This window comes from Phocoena phocoena, chromosome 7 (genome assembly GCF_963924675.1).
Source record: "Phocoena phocoena chromosome 7, mPhoPho1.1, whole genome shotgun sequence".
NCBI lineage: Eukaryota > Metazoa > Chordata > Mammalia > Artiodactyla > Phocoenidae > Phocoena > Phocoena phocoena.
In genome coordinates this window covers 71,283,216-71,309,566 of record NC_089225.1, presented here as the reverse complement: position 1 = coordinate 71,309,566, position 26,351 = coordinate 71,283,216, and the positions used below count along the sequence as shown (strand labels likewise).

Sequence of the window (26,351 nt, the reverse complement as noted above, 5' to 3'; positions counted from 1 at the left end):
CAACAAATGCTTTTTCTTGAACCAGATTCTATTTCTCCATTCTGATGACTATCATGCAGCAGGACTAGTTTCTGGGTTTTGGTTTTTAATGTGTTTTGTGAAGAATGAACTCACTTTGACTTAAAAATCAACCTTTAAAATTAGACTGTTAGTGGTTAAGAATAAACTGCTTGAGGACCCACAATCACAAAGCACGTGCGGACTTTAAAAACTATAACCCTGTCACTAAATAAGTCATTGAATCTGCTGTGTGCAATGAAATACGATTAAAAAGAGTTCGATTTACTTTCATTTGTTTGTAATTGTAGAAAAACAGGATGCTCCAGAACATATCCTTTGGCCCCCAGAGGGCGCAAGGCCGAAAGAAGTCAGAGGTGAGAGTTTAATCCCTCCAGATGGTGGCGCTACCTCCTCACCAGGGCTGCTAAACAGGATGGGAAAAGTGGTCCCACCCACCTCAGAGGACTTTCAACATTGGATTCTAGTAGTCCAAGGACTGTATATATTTAACTCTACCTCTGGTTTTTGAAGTGCAGTAAATATGCAAAAATTACAGAAACCTCTTTACACTATCCCCTTCTGTCTTACCAACAGAAATGGAGTGTGTGTGTGAGAGTATTAGAGAGAATTATTAGAGACAGGATTAGAGAGAATTTGAATGAGAGGGCACATGAGATTATGAATTTGAGAGAGAATATTAGAATGTGTGTGTGAGTATGAGAGGGTATGTGAGTAGAAAGGAGCCCACAGTGCTCCAGGCTTTAATTCTTCTAAGAAATATAATACTGTTGAAAGTACATGAACATGGCTAAATTCACAGTTCTAAGTGTTTTGCCAAAGGCTAAAGCTGCAGAGTTTTCCTCCAGAAGGGAAACAAAACTAAGCTCAACCCCCTCTTGGCTCTCCCTAATACTTCAGTGACATTAACTTATCCCTTAGATGTTTAGAAGAGGTTTACTAATTGAGCAGGAATTTTTCCTGTCTTCAATATTTTATTGAAGTGTTTCAAGCAACATTAATAGCACAAAATCCACTATTAAGAATCTCGCACATTTAACTGCAGCATGAATATCAGTCATTTATTGACATTAACATTACGAACACATAATGGAAAAATGCTCCTCAAAAGAGGAAGGTGAACTTTGACTGTCGATAGGACAAAGCTGTCTTCAAAAGACAAAGAGGTGGAAACTAGGTTCACAGCTGGGTTTCGAGTCCCTGAGGATGGAGCTCGTCTATGTATGTGCATCCACAGGCGCAAGGTGTCGGAGGAGGAGGCTCAGGAATGTCTCCAGCTGCTTCTTTGATCTGTAAGCGATCAGTCCTCCCTTGTTGGCCCACTGGTCCACTCCAGCAGCGCCTCTGTTTCCCACGTGGTACACCAACTGTGGCAAGTCAAGCCCCGAGTTGGGGTTTCTTTCCAAGCACTCTTTTAAGTCCACCATTCCCCCACCCATGGCCCTGAGGATGGCGTGGGCAGCACAAGAGTCCCACTTGAACGTGGTATCTTCTGAGAAGATGTAAATGTCAACAAGGCCGAGGACAACACAGAGGCTCTTGTAACCAGCCCCAGCTGCCCGGAATATGCGCTCTCCACACACACGTGACAGTGCGGCCTTGATGGTCTCCTTTTCACTGGTACTAATGACAGCTGAGAATGGGTGGGAGCATTCTGCCTCAGAGCTGGGGTTTTGGGTCACTTGGCTCTGCGTTTCACTGCTGTTTCTTGTAGAGACGGGAGGCAGAAATGAATGGATATTGGTCCCCATGTAAGAAAGGCCCCAGTAGCACTGTCCTTTCCACCTGTGGAAGAGAACATTCAGTTTGTGGCCGCAGGTTATCCCATTCGTTTTTCACTGCTCATATGGCTTCCCAACTTGATGATATGAAAAATATATAACACAATGGGTCTCAAGGTCCTTAAGCTTAGAAATGGATAACAAGTAGCTAATTCATTTCTAAAAGTTACTCCCGGGCTTCCTTGGTGGCGCGGTGGTTGAGAGTCCGCCTGCCAATGCAGGGGACATGGGTTCGTGCCCCGGTCCAGAAAGATCCCACATGCCGCGGAGCGGCTGGGCCCATGAGCCATGGCCGCTGAGCCTGTGCGTCCAGAGCCTGTGCTCCGCAACGGGAGAGGCCACAGCAGTGAGAGGCCCGCGTACCGCAAAAAAAAAAAAAAGTTACTCCCTGTGCGTGTTGCTGCCTGTGCTGTTGCAGGTTAGGAAGGCTTTCAGTTTTTCTGTATTATCACACCCATCTAGGACAATGCTAAAATATTTGCTCTGTTCCTGGAGGCCAGAAATCCCGCGAAGTTTCACTGCCACTTTTGGCATTTGAAGTTTAATGGGGGAAAGATGAACAGATAAATAATCTTTTCAATCTGCAAATCTTTCACAATCCTTAAGTTTTTCTTCAGTTGGTAACGCCTTTTCATTCTCTAATTCACTAGCTCCACTTTGGTTTTAACACCAAGAAAGATGGACTCATTATTTTTCGCAACAACAAAAATAGCACCTATCATTTCTCAATGTTTAACTTACTATATATGCTGGATAGTTTATTTACAGAGATGGAAACAGGCTTAGAGAATGTAAGTGTAAGAATGTAAATCAGTGATAGAATCTGCATTCAAACCCAGGAAGTCTCACTCTAGGATCTATGCTACTAACTACTCTGTCAACCATTTCTAGGTCATGATTATGCCAGCATCCAGTCCCACTTATTTTTAACTTCTTAACAATCCTTTAAAGACAACAAACACTTTCAGTTTGGAAGAAGGCAGGGTTAGAAGAAAACTATCAAAATTCCATAGGTGTAGTTTATGACTATTAAAGAACAAACAATTCTTAGTTGCTTGAAGCAAGTCAAAGTTTAATACAAATATGTAGTTCTAGGACTTCCCTGGTGGCGCAGTGGTTAAGAATGTGCCTGCCAGTGCAGGGGACATGGGTTTGAACCCTGGTCCAGGAAGATCCCACATGCCGCGGAGCAACTAAGCCTGTGCGCCACAACTACTGAGCCTGAGTACCACAACTACTGAGCCCACGTGCCACAACTACTGAGCCTGCGTGCTGCAACTACCGAAGCCTGCGCGCCTAGAGCCCACGCACCTAGAGCCCATGCTCCACAACAAGAGAAGCCACCGCAACGAGAAGCCCGCTCACTGCAATCAGAGAAAGCCTGCGCGCAGCAACGAAGACCCACGCAGCCAAAAAATAATAATAAAAAACAAATAAATTTATAAAAAAATATGCAGTTCTATACAAGTGGAAAATAATATTATCTATTTCTATAAAATACTGAAATCACAGGAGAAAAGCTGCTTCTTCTTGGCCTCTGCCATGCCCTGGAGCCCTGCAAGCATGGGCCATGGATCAGAGCAACTCTGCCCTGCACATGAGTTCAGGGGAGCCTGAGGAGGGAGGAGGCAGAAAAGGAAGTGATGCTGGCAGTTCTACCGGGAGAGCACCCCAGAGCCAGGTCCTAACCCTGGCTGTATCTACTCAGCTTTTCATTAGATCATTGTCACATTTTGCTGCGAGACCCAGGGCTGAGAGTAAAAAGAACGTTAATTCAAACATGCAGATTTTTAGTAGGAATACCAAATCTACTGAGTCATGCGAATGTCACGCGGAGAGATCATCTTGACAATAAGCAAAGCTGAGGTTGTAAATTCTAAAAACCATAATATACCAAAAATTTTCATCTTTTACCTGAGGGTGTTTAGGTCTTGTGATACAAAAGGTTGGTTGATGACTCCCATCAGGGGCACCCCTGTCTGTATGTCATAGACACCAATTAAAATAGTGACACACTGAAGTCCACTGGGGAAGATTCCTTGGTTGGATTTAATGTCAGCAGAACCTTTTATATACTGATAAGTTGAATCTGAAAAATGAAGCAACATTTGTTAGGATTATTTGAAATGATTATTTAGAAGACGATGATGAATACATCTACAAACCCTGTACTATATCGTTTCTCTCTTCTAATTTGGTAACTGCTATGGTCTGAATATTTATGTCCCCCCAAAATTCTTACCCACAAAAGTTGATGGTATTAGTAAGTGGGGCCTTTGGAAGGTACTTAAGTCCTCAGTGTGGAACCCTCATGAATGGAATTAGTGTCTTACAAAAGAGGCTCCAGAGAGATCTTTAGTCTCTTCCAGAATGTGAGGACACAGTGAAAAGGTACCAATTATGAATCAGGAAGAAGGACCTCACCTAATCATGCTGGCACCTTGAGATTGGACTTCCCAGCCTCTGGAACTGTGCGAAATAAATTTCTGTTGTTTAAAAGCTACCTGTCCATGGTATCCTGTTATAGCAGCCCAAACTGACCAAGATAGTAACCAATCAGTTTCTACCTTTGGGTGCCACTTACATTGAATTATTTTTCGACCTCTTGTACTTCACTTTTAAGCTGCTTGTGTTTCATTTTCCCAACTATATAGTCTTGGAGAGAAAGGACACGTCTATAGTTCCTATGGCAGCTAGCACAGCACCTTGCAAATAACAAGCACTCAAATATCCATCACATGTCAAAATCATTTAAAAGCTAATAGCTCAGGATAACCAAGGGGCTTCCTTAGAGCTCTTAATAATCAGAGGACAAGTCCAAGGTGGATGGGAAAGCCTCCTTCCAGGAATCTGTCAGGGGTGGGATTACCTTTTTGTTTGTTTTTGTCCCTCAAATTAGGAGGAAGGAGACAATGATGGTAGTACAAGAGGAAGAAATTGATGGGAGTCCTGAGAAAAAGAAGCCAAGTAGCTAGGTTTCTTCTTAAAAGACTGTACATGCCAGCAGCTGACTGCCAACATCTAATGAGTTAATGCCCAGTTAAGGATGTGTCAGGCACAAGATCCAGAGAGCTAGCTAACAGAATCAATTCAGGATAGAACAAGAACACAAGGTTTCTGTCCCTCAAAAACCTTAACTGAGGCTAATTTACCTTCAGGCAATAAAAGATTCTGGAAAACATTCTTAGCTTGCATATACAATCCATAGGCTGAATATGCTCTAATTCTCTGATGACTAAAGGCATTTCTATCATTATTAATGTGCTTGTAGGATGGGGAGGGTGGGGGGAATCTGCCTGTTCAGCCTGACTGGTCGCAGTTGTACTGGGTAGAATATGCCAGGAAGGTTAGGGGAAAAAGGGGGACTTCCGAAGATTAATACCTAGGACATTATATTAATAGCATCATTGAGAGAGGCCTACACTTTTTAAACAATGAGCTACACGTTATGGTTCTACCATAATCATGACCACAAAATTCATGGTGAGGTTTACACAGGACTCACAAACCGACTGCTAAGAGTCACATTCAGCTGTGTTTTGCTTGGCCTGTATAGTGGTTTTGATTGTTTGCTTGTTTAACTGAATTAGTAGCCAGCGGTTAAATTGTGAGATCGCACATAAAAACCTGGATTTTGATTTTTTTTTAAAAATTGGATGAGCTGGACAGCATTCCCAGATGGCAATAATCCGCTAGTGCTGAATGTTCCTAAAATGGCATGTGTGCTCAGTTAGTTATAGCTGCTATCACTTCATTCTTCTCTCCTATTTAGCAGTCTGGCCCCTGAGGTCTTTCAAAAATGAGTTGATTCAGCTTTGTATATGTGCCTGTGTGTGTGTGGGTATGTGTGTACACACACACATATGTTATAGATATATGTGATAGATACATGTACATAACACACACCTCAGCTCTTCGTTTCTTTTTGTTTTGGCTGCACCGCATGGCTTGTGGGATCTCAGTTCCCTGACCAGGGATTGATCCCGGGCCACGGCAGTGAAAGTCATTCATCATTTTAAAAATTCAAAACTTTTAAAATAAAACTCCTAGGAGAGTTAAACCATACCCTCAATTTTTATTTTTCTAACCTCCCACCAAAAAAAAAAAAAAAAGGATTATTAATGAAAGCAAATAAACAAAAGCAAACACTCTCTCTACTTACCTATAGGATCCACCCAAACCCCCAAAGTGTCCTGTGGAATGTTGATCTCTATCGCATCCAGAGCTGGGTCACTAAAGACAACGTCCTGATGTACAACCTTGGCTAACGCTTCAGATGCCAACTTGTTACCATTAAGGACTTTGTTGAGAAGATCTACTGTTTCTTCCTCTGTTGGACACAGTCTCATGATAATCTTTTCCCCTAGAGTAAAGACAAACTAAAGACCATTACATCTCAAGTTTCAGGGAAGAAAGAACAACAGAGGGGTGGGAAGAAACAAAAGCTGTGAGGGCACCTCAGACTAGATGAGGGCAATACAGCCATACCAGTGTTTCCTAACCTGGCTGATTGCCAGAATCACCCAGTGGCCTTCATAAAGTCATAGCTGCTCAGTGGTCAGTCATGCACCTAACAGTGAGGAATGAATTCCAGGTGTCAAAGGACCTACTCTCCAGAAAAATGTCCACATGGGCACATGCACACAGTTTTTTGTATCTAGTTTAAGGGAGCTCATGGACCAGTTAAGAACCCTGAGTCCTTGATAACCAATCTTTTATATTTTTTGCCTTTTGCCTTTTAATATACTGTGGGTCACCCTATTCACATTTGAATATGTTATTGAAAAGAATGGAGTTCTTATCAGTACAAAGAAGGGCTTCTACCTCCCTAAATTGTTTATGCTCAGTAAAGTAACATAAGATGAAGTACATTAATCTTTAAATGTGGTAAAGCTGTAGGACTCTAAATGACATACATAGAATAGCTCTCTGTGAAACCACTGGAAATCAGCATGTAAGCAAAGTTGTTTCTGCAATCGAAATCCCAAGTTACCGAGTCCAGGTGCTTTACCGTCACTTCAAAGACACTTCTTAGACCCTTGCCTAATCTGGCTTCCAGCCCCCGCAAAAGTAAGAAAAGAGGCTGGCAAAAACAGGCAAGTTAAGAGCAACAGAAAGTCACAGCAATGCAGAATATAAATTTTTTAAAAATTAAGAAAACATGGCACTTTGGAGGTTTTGTGGTATACAGACAAATACTCCTAGCTAACCTAGCCATTCCAAGAACAGCAGCATTTGCATCACCTGAGAACTTGTTAGAAATTCAGAACTGCAGTCCCCATCCCAGACCTACTGAGTTCTAACAAGATCCCCAGGTGATTCATGTGATCCTTAGAGTTTGGGAAGCACAGTGTGAGTCTATTACAATGATGATTCTGAAACAGCAAGAAACAGTCAATTACATGTAGTTCAATTCAATTAAATGAGACTGTTAAAGTTGGGGAATAATAATGCTAATCACTGCCACTTGCTGAGCACTTACACTAGACTCAGTAAAAGTCATGGGATCATTCAAGGCAGCAAATCATATCACATTTCTCCTTTGCTTAAAATTTGCCACTGAATACCGATCATGCTCAGAGGAAAATCCAAACTCCTTCCTTTGAACTTCCACTGTCTCACCTCACCTCATCCACCAGCCCCTCCCCTTCACCATGGTTCTCTGCTAAACACATTCTCTCCTTCAGTTCTAAGGAAAATGTACATGGAATGCCTTTTTGCCCCTATAATTCTAGATACATAAATGAAATATTAAAATAACTGTTTATGAAGTAGTCAAACAGGATTTTAAGTGTAGGATTTCTTACGGGTTAGTCACATGTGTTTTTTTTTTAACATCCTTATTGGAGTATAATTGCTTTACAATGGTGTGTTAATTTCTGCTGTATAACAAAGTGAATCGGCTATGTGTATACATATATCTTCATATCACCTCCCTCTTAAGCCTCCCTCCCACCCTCCCTATCCCACCCCCTAGGTGGTCGCAAAGCACCGAGCTGATCTCCCTGTGCTATGCGGCTGCTTCCCACTAGCTATCTATTTTACATTTGGTAGTGTATATATGTCAATGCTACTCTCTCACTTCATCCCAGCTTACCCTTCTCCCTCTCCATGTCCTCAAGTCCATTCTCTACAACTGTGTCTTTATTCCTGTACAGGTGGGTTTTTTAATCTTAAGTTTAAATGAGATTTTTCCTTCTTCTTACTGAGTGTCATAGAATTAAGTGCATTTTAACACAATGCCCATGAAGGAGACACAGTTTTCTCCAGAGTTAATCCAGAAATTAGTTTTCTTTGTAAACATGCCTCTAGATGTTTAACTATTTGTCACATGATCAGTGTTTAAAGTTCACTATTTTAATCTTCTACCATTAAACAAACAAAAACCCAGACAACTAAAAACAGTTTGTTTCTCTAAAAAGGATCAGCGATTTTGATATTTTCCTCTCTATCACAAGGGAACTGGTGGTCCATCAAACGAGAATTTGGTCCACAGGAAACTTATTAAATAAAACTTGGTGGTAAAAGGAACCTTTTTGGTTGTCCAACTCCCTTTACAGAGGTTCTGAGACCAGAGAAGCCATGAGGTGATTTCAGGGACAGGGCCTCCTCTACATTCTCAGCTAAGGTCTAAGGACTCCCTAGGAGGTCCACAAATGGGTTTACTTGGACTTGAAATTGCCTGCAAAACTGTGTAGATGTGCATCTTTCTGGGGGCATCTGTAACTTCCATCAGATTCCCAAAGGGCCAGGCAACTTTCCCAAAGGTTAAATCATACGTTATTCAAATGCTACAGATTTATATCCAGAATGATACATGTGGACTTGCTACATAATCCTAAGACGCCACATCTCCCTATCGTAAATGGCATGATATTCTGAAGCACTGAATGAAGCTTAACATTCAATTATGTATTTATGTGAAAGGCCTCCAAACATCCATCTACTTCATGATGTAAGTTGAAAATAAAAATACCATATGATAATTAAGTTATAAAAATACATTAAGACGTTTATACTTACCCAAATCATTTGTAAACTCATTGGATTCTTCTCCAAAAATTTTTTTCCCCAAGCCTGGAAACTGAATGATTCAGAGTATGACAAAAATACAACAATAAAGAAAAAAAAAAACCCACATTTATGTTCAATTCTGAACAGATTTTCATTTTATACTTCAAATTAAATAGCACAATTAGATCTGAAATTTACAATTCCAGAAATCAATCCAAGTATAACAAGTATGAAAAGTGAAGTCAGCTTGGTTCAGTACTTAGTTTTCTAATATTTTCCTGCTCCTTTGCCCCTTTAGAAAGTCCAAATCATGGTAGAAGTCTGGTTTCCTTATGTTCTGTTGAGTCTGCAGAAGTACTTCTAGAAACTTCATCCTTCTAGTTAAGGGCCATAGAGCTAGAATGTTTGCAAAGGAGATGTTTTAACTGTTGCTCCTAAACAGGACTTAAGTAGCTTATACAAGTTAATGTTATTGACCAAGTACCTTAGATGATTATTTGAGACTGGATAGAAGGTATCAGAGGATAACATTTGATTTTGTTTTCATTTTCAGGTGTGTTTTCTGTACCTGCTGGAGGTATCAATAACCATCAGGCTAGGAAGGTGATATAGCAAAAAAGGGGAAACATTTTATTTGCCAACAATTTATATGCCAATATAGAATTAAAAAAAAAAAAGCTAAATAGGAATTTTCTCTCATCTCTGTATGACCAGGAAGCTTTCAGACACATTTTGCTTCTGATTTTCTCTGCAGTAAAGATAATTTCTCTCAAAATATGTGCTGAATTATGATATGAGTATGGTTCTCAAGCAATAAAAGCAAGGAAATGCTTCAAATATTTGAGCTCAGTTATTCACAGATGGCCAGTAGCTTTAATAATGCCCACAACTACTTGTTATTTTTAACTCTTTTAAAGAACAATGCAAGTCGGGACTTCCCTGGTGGCGCAGTGGTTAAGAATCTGCCTGCCAGTGCAGGGGACATGGGTTCGAGCCCTGGTCTGGGAAGATCCTCAGGAGCCCTGGTCCGGGAAGATGCCACATGTCTCGGAGCAATGAAGCCCGTGTGCCACAACTACTGAGCCTGCGCTCTAGAGCCCACGTGCCACAACTACTGAAGCCCACGAGCCTAGAGCCTGTGCTCCGCAACAAGAGAAGCCACTGCAACGAGAAGCCCACGCACTGCAATGAAGAGTAGCCTCCGCTCACCGCAACTAGAGAAAAGCCCGTGCACAGCAACGAAGACCCAACACAGCCAAAAATAAATAAATTAAATTAAATTAAAAAAAAAAACAATGCAAATCAACACGGGCTGGCACTGAGCCGATTTATCAATTCACCCAGGGCTGAAGCTCCAGTCTCCCACAACCTGCCTAGAAACCCTTTCTGAGGCTACAGTATAGGAGAGTCATGAAACTATTTTATACAAGCCAAAAGTGAGTATCATTTATGTGTTCATAAGTCCTGGCATATACTTCATGAATGAACAACTGCCTGAACTTGTTATAATGCTCTGGGGCAAATATTAGGCCACAGAACTTAACGTTGATACATTTCTAATCCAGTTGCACAACCATCCCTTCCACCCAGCTCTTGATCAGTAACAAAAATTAATTTGCTTCCTTTTTAGTTTATTGGAGCCAGATATTATAGGACATGAAAAAGTACAGTTTGTAGAAATTTCAAGGGGTCATTTATTCTCTCTTCCTGCCTGTGGTCAAGAATTCACTTAAATGATTCTAAATGATTCCTAATATTTTGAGAATTTTATAGAAACGATTCTAATATTTTGTAGGGCTTTCCGACATAAAATTCTATCCTCCCAAACCTAAAAGAAAAGAAATTATTAGATTACCATATAAAAGGCAATATAGTATTGCAAAGAGCACAGACTCGGTCAGCCTGGGTTCAAAAACCAGCCCTGCCATTCACTTGCTGTGCAACCTTAGGCAAGTTATTTAACCTCTCTGTGTCTCCCTTTTCTCATCCATTACAATGAAATAATTGTTCTTACCTCATAAAATTGTTATGATTAAATTAACATATTTAAAGTCCTTAGAACAGTACCTGGCTCATAGTAAGCATTTATAAGTGTCTGCTAATGTTATTGTTTTGTTATTACTACTTATGAATATAATTTCTTTTCCCCAGTCAGCTTAAAAGACCTAGAATTACAATCATTGTTAGTTATAAACAATGTTTTCCTACTCAAATAAAGGGAGACTTTAAGTCTCCAGGACTCTATGAGCCCATAACTAAGGTAACCATTAGATAAGTGATTATGTCAAAAGGTGGGACTTAATGTATCAAGTTAAAAAAAGTTATAAAACAGTATGTTCTCATTTCTTTTGAAATAAATTGTGTGTGCCATGTACACACACAGAAGGAAAATATTCTAACAATATTTAGCAAAACAGCTGTGGTTTTCTCTAGTGGTAGGATTAAGAGGATTCTTACTTTTCTGTATTTAAATTTTTTTTCTGCAGCACACATTTTGGTAATATTGTAGTCAAAACAAGGGGAAAAACCCAAGTTGTTTATTAGAATCCAAGGTGTTAATAATGGGGGTAAGGGTGGCGAGGAGAAAGGATGCTATTCTATAGAGGGGAAAAACCACAGGGGCAAATATTTTGCAATTACATTGGCTGGGACCTTCTTACCTTGTTCTCCATATTCTGTTTTATAACTTCCTGTACCAGTACATCAGCCAGGGTCTTGAAATCAACTGCAAACTTCTTGTTCTTTTCTCCCTCTTTCTTTTCTTCTATCAGCAGCTGGAAGAGGGCTTCCTGTTGCCTGCACGCCCGGGCAATGTTGGCAGCTTTCTCAGAGACACAGAGCAGCTCCCGGAGGATACCTGACATTTCTGAACCTGGCTTTTCAGTTGCAGCGTCTGGTGGAATCGGCACCCACCCTCCAGGCCGTCAGCTGGAAAAGTACAAGAATGTGAAAGAGAAAGCAGTTCAGAGAGTGATGTCAGGGTGCCTCGGCACTGCTAACAACCCATCTGGCAGTCAACCGGTCAGCATGGCTGAACAGCTACTATAGATCACAGTCGCATCCTCCAGGTGGAAGACTAGATATCATCTAAAAATTGAAACTTATTTTTAAAGATCAAAAGATTTATAGTCTCAAATCCATTATGCAAAGAACTGAATTCTCAGTGAAAGAACTTGAATGAGAATCTACATTATATTTACAAAACCCTAGACCAATAGGCAGGTGGATACACGAGCACAATGTTAAATTAAAGGAAAAGCCAAGTTCACATAATGACCTTCGAATGAGCACACAAGCTTAGCAACAACATTATTAAAGTAATGCTCTTTCTTTCACCCTTTCCCCTAAAGGAAGAAGGAAGAAGTAAAAGCCCGTTTATCCCATCAGTTTGGGGGCAACTTTCTAAAGTACCAAGCACACCAGCAAGCATGTTTGTGTCCTGCAGGACTCGGGTCACACTGAGCTAGCAATCCAGGTGATCTCCCAAACCCAATCACCTTTTTTTTTTTCTATTAAAAATGTCCCACTAGCTGTGCTGCTCTTCTAGCAAGTTTAAATAATAAAGTGAATTCAAACATGCAACTTGTTGGGACTTGAAAAGTTCTGGCCTCTAAGAGGCATGCTACCACACCTTGACATACCTATCAGGTAATTAGGAGAGAAACATTTCTCAGTTTCAATAGTAGCTGCATTTTACTGAATGCTTTAATAATTCCTATCTCAGTATTGTGAGAATTATTGTGAGGATTATCAGCCCTGCTTTACAGTCAAGGAAACTGAAGCTTAGAGAAGTTAAGCAACTTGTTTAGGGTTACACAAGACTAACTGGCAGGGCTCACACAGAAGCTCATGCTCTTTATGGGAACATATGTATATGTATAACTGATTCACTTTGTTATAAAGCAGAAACTAACATACCATTGTAAAGCAATTATACTCCAATAAAGATGTAATAAATAAATAAAATAGATCTAAAAAATAAAATAAATAAAAAAAGAAGTTCCTTTAATGGACTCTAGGAGGCTGAGAATTAGTACAACAATGAAGATGGCAATGCAAAGGAGTTAATTGTGAATTGTCATAGCCGTTTTGTCTTAATCAGGTCTGCTTTAAAAACTATATGCTATTTTCTTAAGATTATGGGTCAACCACCCTAAGAAAATATGTCCAACCTCAATAGTAATAAAAGGAAAGTGAATAAAAACAATGAAACATCCTACTCCACTATTAGATGGACAAAACTGGTTTTAAAGTTAATTTTCATTCTTGCAGATGTGGTGAAACAGGTGCTGATACTCTGCTAGTGGGCGTGCAAACAAGTGGGTTTCCACAGGGCAATTTGAGAAAAATGTATCAAGATCCTTAGAAATGTTATTACCTTTAGCCAGTAACTCCAGTCTGGCCCTATTTTGTGTTAAGTCACAGTTGTGTTAAAATATTTCCACAGAAGAAGGATCAGTATTATTGACAGCAGCAAAAAGTTAAAAATAATCTTAAACATTGGTGCAATGTAAGATAGACTACAATGTAGTTCTTAAAATAATATTTTTGAAGAATATTTAATAGGGATATGTTAATGTTATAATATTAAATGTATATATAGTATCATAGTATGTTCCTAATTTATGTATATACACACATGCGCTCTGTTTATACATATAGAGAGAGCTTGAAAGCCTAGTAGGTGATGTGTTAATGATAAACAGATGTTTAATGGTAATTATCACTGGGTACTAGAATTGTGGAGGATTTTTTTCGTTATGCTTTTCTATAATTTTCAAATATTATACAATAAATATATACTGCTTTTCTAATAAGAAATTATATTTTAAAATATCTTGGAACAATTAAGCACAAAGGACAAGAATTCCAATTCCTGGAGATAACTGTCCAAACAAAGTGGTACTGTAGTGACAACACAAATATCAGGTAGTAGAGATGATAGAGTTAAAAATTAAACACCTGCCTACCTAAATGCCTTTTTCCCCCAAGGATTCAATAATATGTTAAAAAAATTCACTTTGGTTGACTTAAACCTCAAGAAAAATGGTTATATTAATACAGCTGAGGCACTGACTTAGAAACAATTTATGGTATCTGTATGCTCTAAATTATAAGTTATATATAATGTATACACACATGGATACATACATATCAGTAGAATACAGAAGCTCCAAGTGTATAAATTCAATAACTTTGATTATTTTGATATCTTGGTACATGTTATGAGGTTATTGTAAGTAAAGGAAAAAGAATCAATGAACTAACAGTACCTAAGCAGCTTTTTATCTTAAAAGCACCATGAAGATTTTAAGGAGTCCAGTTTGAAAACTTTCTAAATTAACAATACCAGTATTGTCTATTTTACTCAACTTTGTTAAAGTCAGTTTTTTTTTTTTTTTTTTTGGTAAAAGTAACACCGTACCACCACACCATTGGATAACCAAGAATCTCTCCCTATGACGCCCTCAGAACACTCAGGTGAGTTACTCACACAGGCTACAATCTCCAGGCACCACCACCACCCTTCTCACACGGAAAACTCACCAACTTAGTCCTGATAAGTTTCTATACAGCTGCACAGAGATCTGGAGTTTCTCACCTTTGAACCTGACCTTTATTTCCTCAATAATGACCATTCTCACTTCACCTGAGCACAGCAACTTGACCAATGGGGGAAAAAATAGCAGCTCTAAACTTTAGTCCTGTAATTAACAGGTGAACAGATTTTAAGAATTCATCATAACACAGTAAATTAGATTTTTCAGTTCCAAAGTTATCCCAGCACTCAACCTTAATCACCTTTTATTCTGAACCTAGAAAACACTACGGTGTCTTGTCAAGCTCCAGGTTGAACACGCAGTTTCAGCTTAGGACTAGGCTTTCTCCAGCCATCCTACAGAACCCAGAACTTCTTTAGCTCCAGGGTCCTAACCCCCTAAAAAGAAAGTCTCTCACAGCTATCAACATGTACATGCAAGACTTTCTAACTAATTTGCATAGCTAGCCTGCTACTTTCTGGCTGAATGGACTATTTCCTCCAAATGAATGAGCCACGGTCCTCTGTGCTTCTCTCTGTAAGCTACTTCCGTATCTCTTTCTCCATCTGTCCTCAATTCAATTCACTCAGCCAGGCCACAACACTCAAGGGCATAATGGACAATTTGCCCTCACTTTGAAGGACTCAACTTGAGAGAAACTGAGGGCTACATCCAATACAGAATTTCTTCGAGTTTATTAATAGCTTGTATTAACACTCATGGAAATTATCATTCAGATGATTTTTGAAAGCAAGTTTATATATGCGTTATTGGGCTTCCCTGGTGGCACAGTGGTTAAGAATCCACCTGCCAATGCAGGGGACACGGGTTCGAGCCCTGGTCCGGGACGATCCCACATGCGGGGGAGCAACTAAGCCTGTGAGCCACAACTACTGAGCCTGCACTCTAGAGCCCATGCACCACATCTACTGAAGCCCGTGTGCTCTAGAGCCCGTGCTCCGCGACGAGAGAAGCCACAGCAATGAGAAGCCCACGCTCGCTGCAACTAGAGAAAGCCGTGCACAGCAGTGAAGATCCAACACAGCCAAAAATAATAATAAATAAATATAAATAAATAAAATTTTAAAAAAATTTATATATGCGTTATTGACCTAAGTTGCTTTATTTAAACATTTCAAATACTTTAAATGAAAATTATTATAGATTCATGATTAGTAAGTTATGACATTTACCATAATTTAATAGCTTTGAATATAGAAGAAATTCCTTTGGATTAGTATTTAATAGGTATTCTGGCAACCACGTGTTAGAATTACCTGAGGCGCCTATTAAAAAGACAGATTTCTGGGGCTCCATCCCAACTTAGTGAATCAGAATCGCTGGGGACAGGGTCCAGGAATCTGTAGTTTTGTCAGCCTCCTAGATGATGCTAAACACTGAGATTTAATAGCTACTGTTCTTTAGGCTGTTCATTCATCTTTAATACTATGCTGGTAATTTCAGGGGGGCTGGTGTTCAGATATCTTGGTGAAACCATGTGCTAACAGTTATTCATATGCAGAGAAAAAGCCCAAGTTAAAATAATAATCGCTAACATTTATTAGGTACTTACTATATGGCAGGCATCCTTCCAAGCACTTTACATATGTTTTTACATATGTTAATTCGTTTAATTCTCACACAACCCTACGGAGAAGGTACTATTACCTCTATTTTACTGATAAAGAAACTGAGACACAGGAGGGTAAATAATTTGCCCAAAACCACACAGCTAGGAAGTGGCTGGGACAAGATTCAAGCCCAGGTGAAACAGCAGAAACCCAGTTTTATTGACTAGAGCACACTGTTAGCCAGTGCTCTAGCCAATAAAATCCTTTCATAAATTGTTAGATGTTAACTAAGGGAAGAAATGAGCAATCACTGGATAAATAATCACAAGAATATTATTATTATAAGGTATATTATATAGCAAAAAGGAGAGAAACACACACACCTCCCTGATAGCTGTCAGTAGTTTGATTATTAAAAAATCACTATTTGATACTCACTTTCCTTCTGCTCTCAGGAAAACCTTTCCCCTAGCTGATCCTCAGTCTCAGTGTAAACCATCTTTGCTGGATAATAAAAGCTCATCTATGTTCTACTGATATCTCTCTTAACTGGCTGTCTTGGCATGAGGGGCGGGGAGGGGGTCAGCTCACGCCGAATACCTAATTCCTCTTGTATTTGTTTGCTAGGGCTGCCATAACTAAGTGCCACAGTCTGGGTGGCTTAAACAACAAATTTATTTTCTCACAGTTCTGCAGACTGGAAGTCCAAGACCAAGGTGTCAGCAGGGTTGGTTTCTCCTTGGCTTGCAGACAGACTTTCCTCTGTGGACGAGCATCCGTGGGAGTCTCTCCCTCTTTTATAAAGACTCCATTCAGATTGGATTAGGGCCCACCCATATGACCTCACTTAACCTTGAACTGAGTTAAGTTAAAGGCCTTATCTCCAAATACAGTCACATTATGAGGTACTGGAGAGTTAGGGCTTCAACGTACAAATTTAGAGAGAATACAATTTAGCCCAAAGAGACCTTGCTAATCTTAGCAAATGCCAACCCAATCTATTCCTTTGTCTTCTTTTTTTCTGGCCAAACAGGGAACTGGGGTAGGGTTCTCTTTCCTGTTTATATGGTCAATAAGTTTAATTCTGTAAGACAATCTTTCCCACTAGGAGCTACTCACTTTAACAGCCAAATCATTCATGATCAGTGAACATTGAAATACTCTTATAAGCCTTATTTTGTGACAACCCATTTCAAGTCACATTTGAGCAGAACAGGTTTAAAGAAGTTACATTCCTCACCATCTCAGACCAAATGTATATCTACATGTTTACATAAGATCGTGTCACAGCGTCAGATAGAAACAGTCTCTTTAGCTTTTAGGGAATTTTCACATCTATTAGAGAAACACTGAGTAAACTGAAGTAGGCCAATTAGAAAAAAAAAGCTTTTAAGACTTTTCCTGGAAGCCCAAATCTCTCTACAAAGACAAAACTCAATTTTAATTTCTGATCATCTCATCAGAACACCAGATATTAAAAATCATATCTGAATAATATACACATATTTCAGACGTGATAAACAGTAAAATGGGAAAGACATAGGCTTCGGAATCAGATAGACCTGGGTTGAAAACCAGGGCTCTGCCATCAACTAGCTGTGTGGCATCTGATAATTTACCTACCCTCTCTGAGCCTCTCTCTTCATCTGTAATATGAAGATAATACAAATCTTGCAGGGACATTGTGAAGATCAAAAGAGGTATTTCTGGAAAAGTACCAAGCACAGAGCCTTGCGTATAGTAGATGACAAATGACAGCTATGACTATTAAATACAACTTCACAGAACCCACAATCACAGTCCTTACTTGAAAAATAAGAAGTTGGCAACTTTATAGGGGTCACTGAAATCTTTTCTGAAAATTTACTACTCCATTAAATCTAAAAGGCTGGAAACTACTTGTAATTCTTTGAATGACCCAGAAAAAAGTTCCTTTATGCAGGCCAGATCTGATTGCTTCAGTTTCTGGGTGTCTGGGTGGAAACTTTGGCTCCCGGAGGCTGAAGACTACTCTGGCTTCATGGTAGACCATCTACAGATGGCTCAGGAGGGTCACTATTCCGTCAAGGGGGATATTTTGTCGGGAAATTTGTGGAGATTCTAGAGCCAAGGGTGTCTGTTTTTGTGTGATGAGCCTGCTTGTACCAGAACCTGGCCATGCCCTTGTGTTGCTCACGGTGACAGAAATGTGACAACATAGATAAGGGCCCTCAACAAAACAGAACTGCTCACTAATGAATAGGCATAGTAGGTCAAAGCATTTCTGTTGACATTCGTTTCTTCCTGCAGATAACCTACTACTTTTACAGAGCCCACATTTTTGCCCATTAGACAATGACTCCACCCTATCCTCACAATTCATAAACTCAATTCAGTCTGTCACTCATCCTCTGAAGACTGGCAATTTGAAATTACTGTGTGGTGGCCCTGCCTGACTGCTATTGCTGTTGGGGTCCCACTTCCATGAAATACCTGGGTGCTTTACAAGAAGTGTTTTTGGTGACCTCTCTCAAAGGGGTGCAGCTGGCCAGGACTCTCCCTAGGTGGGCACATGCTGCGGGGCTGGCCAAGGCTCTAAATTAGCTCACATTGCTATTGTAGGGGAAACAGAGACCTTGTTCCTCTTCCCCTTCCAGGTTAGGGCTGCTTTAGGGAGTAGTTTAAAGAATGGAAGCTGCCAGAAAGGATGGGGAACAGAAGTGGGCCCACACAAAGTATGTAATGGGCTCAACTGGAGTAACCAACGATGGCTAAAGTGCAACTTGCTAACAATAGCCTCCCCTGACATCCCTAGGAGACACTCATCTACCCACTTGGTTACCTAGGCCAGAAGGAAAACTGTACCACAAGCATTAACAGGCATTTACAAACACTACCTTTTAGGTCATTGGAAACTGAATTGTCCTTCCAGTGTATGAGCTTTGCTCAACTTTCAGATATTTGATCATCACACATTTCTCAGAATCCACTAAGTAGTACGGCATGGGACTGCCTGTACTTCCTTAGTGCTGTTTCACTTTGATCTCTGCGATGTTGCTGTCATCACTTCATAGTCTCTGATTAAGTTTAGCATTTTAGTGGCTGATTTCCCACCATCTGTCCATTTACTCCCATGCTCTGGGCAGATCATTAATTTGCACATGCTGTTCCCTCTGGCTGACATGCCCTTCCTCCTGCCTTATGCCTAATGTCTACTCACCTTCTCAGAATCAGTTCAAGGGCAAGAAACTTGAACAGATACTTCATAAAAGAAGATGTTCAAATGGCCAATAAATATATGGAAAGATAGTGTAACTTGTTAATAATCAGGAAAATGCAACTTAAAAGTTGCAACAGGGTATCACTGCATGTCCAACCGAATAGCTAAAAGTAAAGATTGAATATGTCAAGGTTTGATGAGGATGTAGAGCAATGAGACTCATACTGCTGGTGTGAATGAAATTAGTACAACCCTGTTGGAAAATTGTTTATAATTTGTTGAATATAAGCATAACCTATGACCTAGCAATTTCTCTTATAGCCTTGTACTCAACAGAAATTCCTGCACATATACATTAAAAGACATGTACAAGAATATTTATGATCAGCATAATTTGTTGCAGTAACCTCACACTAGAAATAACCCAAGTGACCATCAACACTAAAATGAAATAAACTGTGGCATACTTGCAAAAGAAAATACTATACAGCAGTGAGAATTAATGAATTATTGCTATAGGCAGCAACGCGGATGCATCTCACAAAAACATACTGTTGAGTGAAACAAGTCAGACACAAAAAATATACGTGGAGCAATTTAATTTAGTTGAAGTTCAAAAAAAGGCAAAACTAACTTATGGTGTTAGAAGTTGCAGTGGTGGTTACCCTTGGAGAAGGAGGGATTATTGATGGGGGTAAATGATGGGGCTTTTAGGCACTGGGAATGTTCTAGATCTGAGTGATGGTTACATGGGTGGGTTGACTTTGTGTACATTCATCAAGCTACACCCTTAGGACTTGCATACTTTTCTGTATGTATTTCTATTTAGATAGAAAGTTTTTTAAAGGGAGTGTGTGTGGAGAGAGAGTTGGCTCCTCCAGGAGCCATGGCTGACCCTCCATCTTGGTTACCTGGACCATAGGAGAACGGAGGCAGGACAAATCTCTATCCCAGCTCTCCAACACACTGTACATTGGTTTGCTTATCTATGCCCTTGTCTGGCAGGAGATTTAAACGTGCATGGTTTCTTATGACTCTTAGCGCATACCTCAGGGGTGTTCAATAAATGTTGGCTTATGAATTTTCTCTTAGTTTGTAAATATAGAATTCATCTTTGTCATATTGTTTATTATACGTGTATTTTATCAGCATTACCCAGGTGCCATTAGGCACGTGGGCCCATATTTATTTATATCAAAGTCTACATATATTCTACATTCATTTACAAAAAAAACCAAAGCTGTATCTGGATGACTAGCAACTGAACCACATTTTTGAGCACCAAATTGGAATCTGATATTATGCTCTGACATCTGGAGGTGACCTATCTTGATTAATTTTGTTGATTAAATAGCCAAAAATGGTAAGTTAGTTTGGTTTTGTTAGAGAACACATTAAATATGGGATATGTAAATCCATCTATTTAACCTTCACACTTCTCCCTCCCTTCTTCCCATTCTTCAAACAGTGTTGACATAACATGCCCATTTCTAAGCTGATCAGTCTACCTCACCCTAGTAAGGCTACTGTTGTACCACCTTAGCCCACATTTTTGCTCACTGCTGCTGCTCAAAGCAATAGACCACAAAGAAGTCCTCTATCCTCAAATGTTGTTCTGGTAGCTTGTAAATGGGAGCTTGTGCTAAAGTAGTGTCTCCCAAATTAGTAAGATCAAGAATCAATTGAAACACTCATTAAAAATACAGATTTTTAGACTTTTCCCCTGGAGATATTGATCCAGTAAATCTGGGTTGAGGACAGGCAACGTCACTCATCTAATTTTTATTTGACAATTTAAGGGAACACCAGGTGCAACAGTCAGCTCTGTCTCTCACTAGCTATTCAGGAGCAGAACAGGGAAAGCTATAGCTACTGCAACTAAGAATAATGGCCTTGGTCGGCTAAGGGTCAGCTATATTGTCTTTTTTGTAACAAAAATTAAATGCTGGAAAAAAAATGCAAGTTGACCTACATAATAAGTATTCCACATTAGCATAATACTTGCCTAAAGTATACATTTCAATGTCTTCCCAGAATGCATTTGAAAAGTATGAAAAAATATTCCATTTAGAAATACTTTTAAATTTGTTAGTGGCCCTTTTTTCTCCTCTTCTCGGGAGTGAGAAACACTTTCACTAAATAGAAACTCTTTTCTATCTGCTGTCTTCCAACTATATGCTTAAACTTTTATATGCTAAGAGATATTTTTTAGCATACAACCGAGGTGTCACAAATGAAACCTGAAATCACATAGAATATAAAAAAATGGAAGAAGGTTCGGTGGAGCTATCTTAACTGTGGGAAAGAATAAATATTTTTAAAATACAAATTTAATGCCTAATTCAAGGCAAAAAGAAAGATGTATGGCTTGTAGAAACTTTTCCAGCAGAATATTATTTACAGCTTTGATAATTGTTAATGTTATCGTTAATTGTATTAATCTTCAAATCCATTTTGAACGTTTCCTTTTGCATGTAACGTTTTTCAGTCATTTTTTCTTTTCTTTTGAACTTTTGCAACACTTACTTTCCGTACCAACTCATTTAACACTTGCCTTTTATGGTCTACGTGGGCCACCGTGGGTGTGTGGTAGAAAGAGCCTTGTTTAGGCCACAGGGGAGCTGGTTCTTAGGCTCTGCTTGGCCTTTAACCAACCAGGTGTAAAACCCTGGCCACAAGTGTAAGCTCTCAGGGACTTGTTTTCCTCATTTCTGTAAACATAAAAAAGGAAAAGAAAGAAGGGACAGAGAGGTTGGAGGGAATGATTTCTATGGTCTGTCCCAGTTCAAAACGTCTCTATTTTTTTATATCCACTTCCCATATCAAAGAGGTTGGGGGGCTTCCCTGGTGGTGCAGTGGTTGAGAGTCCACCTGCCGATGCAGCGGACAAGGGTTCGTGCCCCAGTCCGGGAGGATCCCACATGCCGCGGAGCAGCTGGGCCCGTCAGCCATGGCCGTTGAGCCTGCACGTCCAGAGACTGTGCTCTGCAATGGGAGAGGCCACGACGGTCAGAGGCCCGCGAACCGCAAAAAAAAGAAAAAAAAAGAAAAAAAGAGGTTGGGGACTATTATTCAGCCTTAAAAAGGAATGAGATTCCGGTACATGCCTCAACATGGATCAACCTTGGAAACATTATGCTAAGTGAAAGAAGCCAGACTTAAAAGAACAAATATTGTATAATTCCACTTATATGGGGTACTCAGAATAGTCAAATTCATAGAGACAGAAGGTAGGACGGTGGTTACCAGGGCTGGGAGGAGGTTATGGGGAGATATTGTTTAAAGGATCCAGAGTTTCAGTTTGGGATGATAAAAAAGCTCTGGAGATGGATAGTGGTGATGGTTGCATAACAATGGTAACGTACTTAATGCAAGTGAATTGCACACTTGGAAATGGTCAAAATGGTAAATTTTATGTCATATACATATTTTTTACTACAATTTTTTAAAGGGTAAAATACAAATAAAATTACAGGTTCAAAAAAATGTACATTTTTAAGGCTTTTGATGTTTATCATCTACCTAATTTGTTGGTTGAATGAAAAAAAAAGTTGGGGCGGGGTCATGAAAATTAAGTTGAAAGAGGGCACCAGGCGCTTTGCCTTGTAGTTGATTTTGCACTGCAATCACGCTGGTTTTTATACTTAGTGCGTGTTTATAGGCTACAGCAGTTTGGGTTAATGAACATTATTAGGAAGGCCTAAGCCCCACCCCCCCATGCCCGCCCTTGGGGCACCATTGTTCTCTCTCTAATAGGCTGTAGGTTCCCTGGGAGCAGGATACACAATTTTTCCATCTCCTCATGATACACAGTGGGAGTTCTGTAACTTAATTGACTGATTTTCATTCCATTAGAGATAAACATGTTTAAAAGGATTTTCTTGCACTAAAATTAATCTGTAAGGGATTATTCATTATGCAAATTTTAGGATGATAACTGTTAGGAAACATGATTCAAACGAGTTCTTTACAGAACTTCTTAGAAGATGGTTATTATTATTTATTTCTGCAGTGATAAATTACATGACCTAAAATATATTCTCTGAATATTATAGCAAGAAAGTAAAGGTCAGCGATCACACTGTGTATCATTTTGGCAGGCTGGGATTATGGCAGCATATCTCTTATCATTCTACTTCCATTTTGTAGAGGTAAATGTTTATTTTTAACAGATATTGACAAATGTTGAATACAACAATACATAATACTGAATGTAACATATGCCTTCAAAGGAACATAAAGTGATAGAAAAATATTTATAGTACCTTTTACTTGAAAAGGTCTAAGTACCAAAATGATATAAATGGCTCACTAAAGCCACTTCAATATACAAATATACTCAATGCTCTTGCATTCTTGCTAATGCTGCAACCATAGATTAATGTCTAAGCTAGTTAATATTTACGTTTTTGATCTGAGTTTTCATTTCTATTTCCCCCATTCTTTGCTATTCATGAAGCTTACAATCAACCAATTTTTAAAATAGACCTTTCATGATTCCCAGATCAAATTGGGATTATATGTGGTTATATGTGATTCTTGCAAATTCTCAGGAATTAACTAGAGGGGTTTTCTAGAACTTGGAAGATAAGATCCTATTTTTAAAACTACTGATGATAAAAAAAATATTTTTAAGTACATTAGGATTACCTTAAGCAATATTAAATAACATTTTCCTTTGGTCATTTGAATTTAATCCTGTGCAATTTGTTACAACTCTCATTTGCATCAAGGGAAACCTAACCATCATCACCCTGTAAAGAAAACAAATTTAAGTACCTATTTAAAAAGTTAGTAAATATTTACATTAATTGAAACTTGGATAATTAAGTTAAAAATTTTTTAACATTTAGTTGATTAAAAATAAAAACAAGAAAGCAAAACAACCCTTCTCCACCCCTAAAACAAAAGAAAAGAAAAGCAAAATAAAAGAGAAAAAAAAGGAATGGAGAGAGAAAGAAACTGATACTTTCCATTGTGGTAATTCATCTTAATGAATTATTTTATAGATTAATACTTTATTTTGTCAATTTGTTTTTGTATATAATTGACCACATTTAATGCTGAAATAAAGTTTTTTCTTTTTTAGATGGTGTTGGGTCATTTTAATAAAAGTTATAAATAAGTTACTGAAATTTGCATTCTGGTCTTCCCTGATTAGGAACACAGAAAAAGTAACAAATAAGTCTGTTACATGAAAGAGAAATGACCAGGCACAATATTTTGCTGTAGATTACTATCACAGTAATCTGCACTAAAAATCCATTAATAAAATGCTCTTATAACATTAAAGGACTTGAATTAAGATTGCCTACCACAAAAAAGAGACTGAACATGTAAAAATGTTTGCTGGGCTTCCCTGATGGCGCAGTGGTTGAGAATCCGCCTGCCAATGCAGGGGACATACATGGGTTTGAGCCCTGGTCTGGGAAGATCCCACACACTGCGGAGCAACTAAGCCCGTGCGCCACAACTACTGAGCCTGCGCACTAGAGCCCTTGAGCCACAACTGCTGAGCCCACGAGCCACAACTACTGAAGCCCGCACGCCCAGAGCCCGTGCTCCGCAACAAGAGAAGCCACCACAATGAGAAGCCAGTGCACCGCAACGAAGAGTAGCCCCTGCTCGCCACAACTAGAGAAAAGCCCGTGCACAGCAACGAAGACCCAATGCAGCCACAAAAAAAAGCAGAAGTAAATATACAATGAATAACTTTATAACTTTTGTTTCACAGGCCTTATATGTCAAATAAGACATGATCATTTTTTTTCAGAACTACCACAAGTATAGCTGTAATTTAAATCTGTAATAAGATATTCCACATCAAATGGCATGAGTCCAAGCTGCAGTTTCCAACCAGGTGGTGATTTAGTCCAATAACTTGAAAAGAAACAGTAGCTTTCTCTATGAAAAAGTAAAATATAACTTTATGCCTTTTACATAATTTTCTTCATGACTAAGAACTAACTGCAATATTATAAAAATCCACAAAAGCTTAAAAATAGATTCTAAATAAGAATGCAAACAAATATCTGCCTTGAAAAAATGAACTCTTCTATTGCCCCTTTTCCCCCCTTCTATAACCTATTTTAAAAGGTAAAAAATGAGGTCACTTAGCTAATTCATCAGTCAATAGTAGTTCGGTGGATTATTTTCATCATTAGACTATTATCAGGCTGAGCAGGGCTGATCCTTACCAACTTCTTTGGTTTCAAAGCTAGGAATCACAGCAAAACGGCCAAAAAATGTTTTATTCAACATGTGGGATGCACTCAAGTGGTCTATCCACACAGCCTTAACCCACTGTTCTTTTGAAGTGAACGCCATTCACACAGTGGGCAAACTTCTGCTTATTTAACGCCTTAAAATTTGCTTTAAAACGGAAAATCTCCAAAGTACACACCTTGATTGTTTATATGTATTCTTCATGAATGTACTAAATAATCTAGGGATTTTTTTCAAGCTCTTCGTGTCTAACGGTATACACGATTCGGCCAAACCCATGTTAAATATCTGCATCCCCCAGCCCCACTACTCTACTCTGGCCACACCAACTAACTCTGCACGTCTCACCAGACCGCCTTTCAAAATGCAGTGAATTAAAAGCAAGGAGGCAAAGACTTTTCTAAATATAGTCCCTTCATGTTATTTTACGCTCATCTAGTAGGTCACTAGTGGCAGCCAACAGCAATGGACACTAACAAGCATCTCTCAAAGCAAAAACCAAGGGGCGCTTGACAGCTATGCCATCTACGCTTTGAACCCGGGCCACTGCTCTCGACAACTGTCAGATCAGCTTCTTCGACCTAAAAATGCTGATCGAATTTTAAAAAAAAAAAGTGTTTGCCAATCTTTCTTCCCACCGTCTACTTCTTTCGGGTCGTTTCTGCGGAGCCCAGGGAGCCGCAGGACTCGAGAGCTCCTCCGCCCGGCTGGTTGCAGCAACGATGTGGGCCGGGCCGGGTGGCAGCCTCGCTGCAGCGGACAGAGGTCATCACAGGCCGGGCGGAGAGGCAACGAGCCCTGCTGGCCCAGATTTACTCACCTACCTTCCGGAGAGGCGATGGGTGCGTGCTGGTCGCCCAGCCCGGGGACCCGGATCCGAGCAGGAAGGGAGGCTGTGGCGCCGAGGAGAGGGGGGCGTAAAGAGGAAAGCGTATTACCTAAGCCGGGATGCGGAGCCCAGAAGGAGGCTGCAGCCTTTCCCTCCAGAAAACGGAAGAGGCGG

At 39.6% G+C, this 26,351-nt stretch overlaps 1 protein-coding gene across 2 annotated transcripts; it reads right to left on the bottom strand.

Moving 5' to 3' along the window:
* Window positions 1-1,063: 1,063 nt before the first annotated feature.
* INPP1 (inositol polyphosphate-1-phosphatase) lies at window positions 1,064-26,338 on the bottom strand. 2 transcript variants are annotated; one of them, XM_065880678.1, is made up of 7 exons: window positions 26,165-26,293; window positions 12,341-12,351; window positions 11,474-11,727; window positions 8,823-8,883; window positions 5,962-6,162; window positions 3,714-3,888; window positions 1,064-1,803 (listed from the first exon to the last, which is right to left on the bottom strand). In XM_065880678.1, exons 3-7 carry the CDS (start codon window positions 11,675-11,677, stop codon window positions 1,236-1,238), a joined length of 1,209 nt encoding a protein of 402 aa, XP_065736750.1. In that variant the 5' UTR covers window positions 11,678-11,727; window positions 12,341-12,351; window positions 26,165-26,293; the 3' UTR covers window positions 1,064-1,235. The 2 variants fall into 2 exon arrangements, with proteins under 2 accessions (XP_065736750.1, XP_065736752.1); XM_065880680.1 differs by lacking the exon at window positions 12,341-12,351 and having other exon boundaries at window positions 11,474-11,741; window positions 26,169-26,338.
* Window positions 26,339-26,351: the final 13 nt, after the last annotated feature.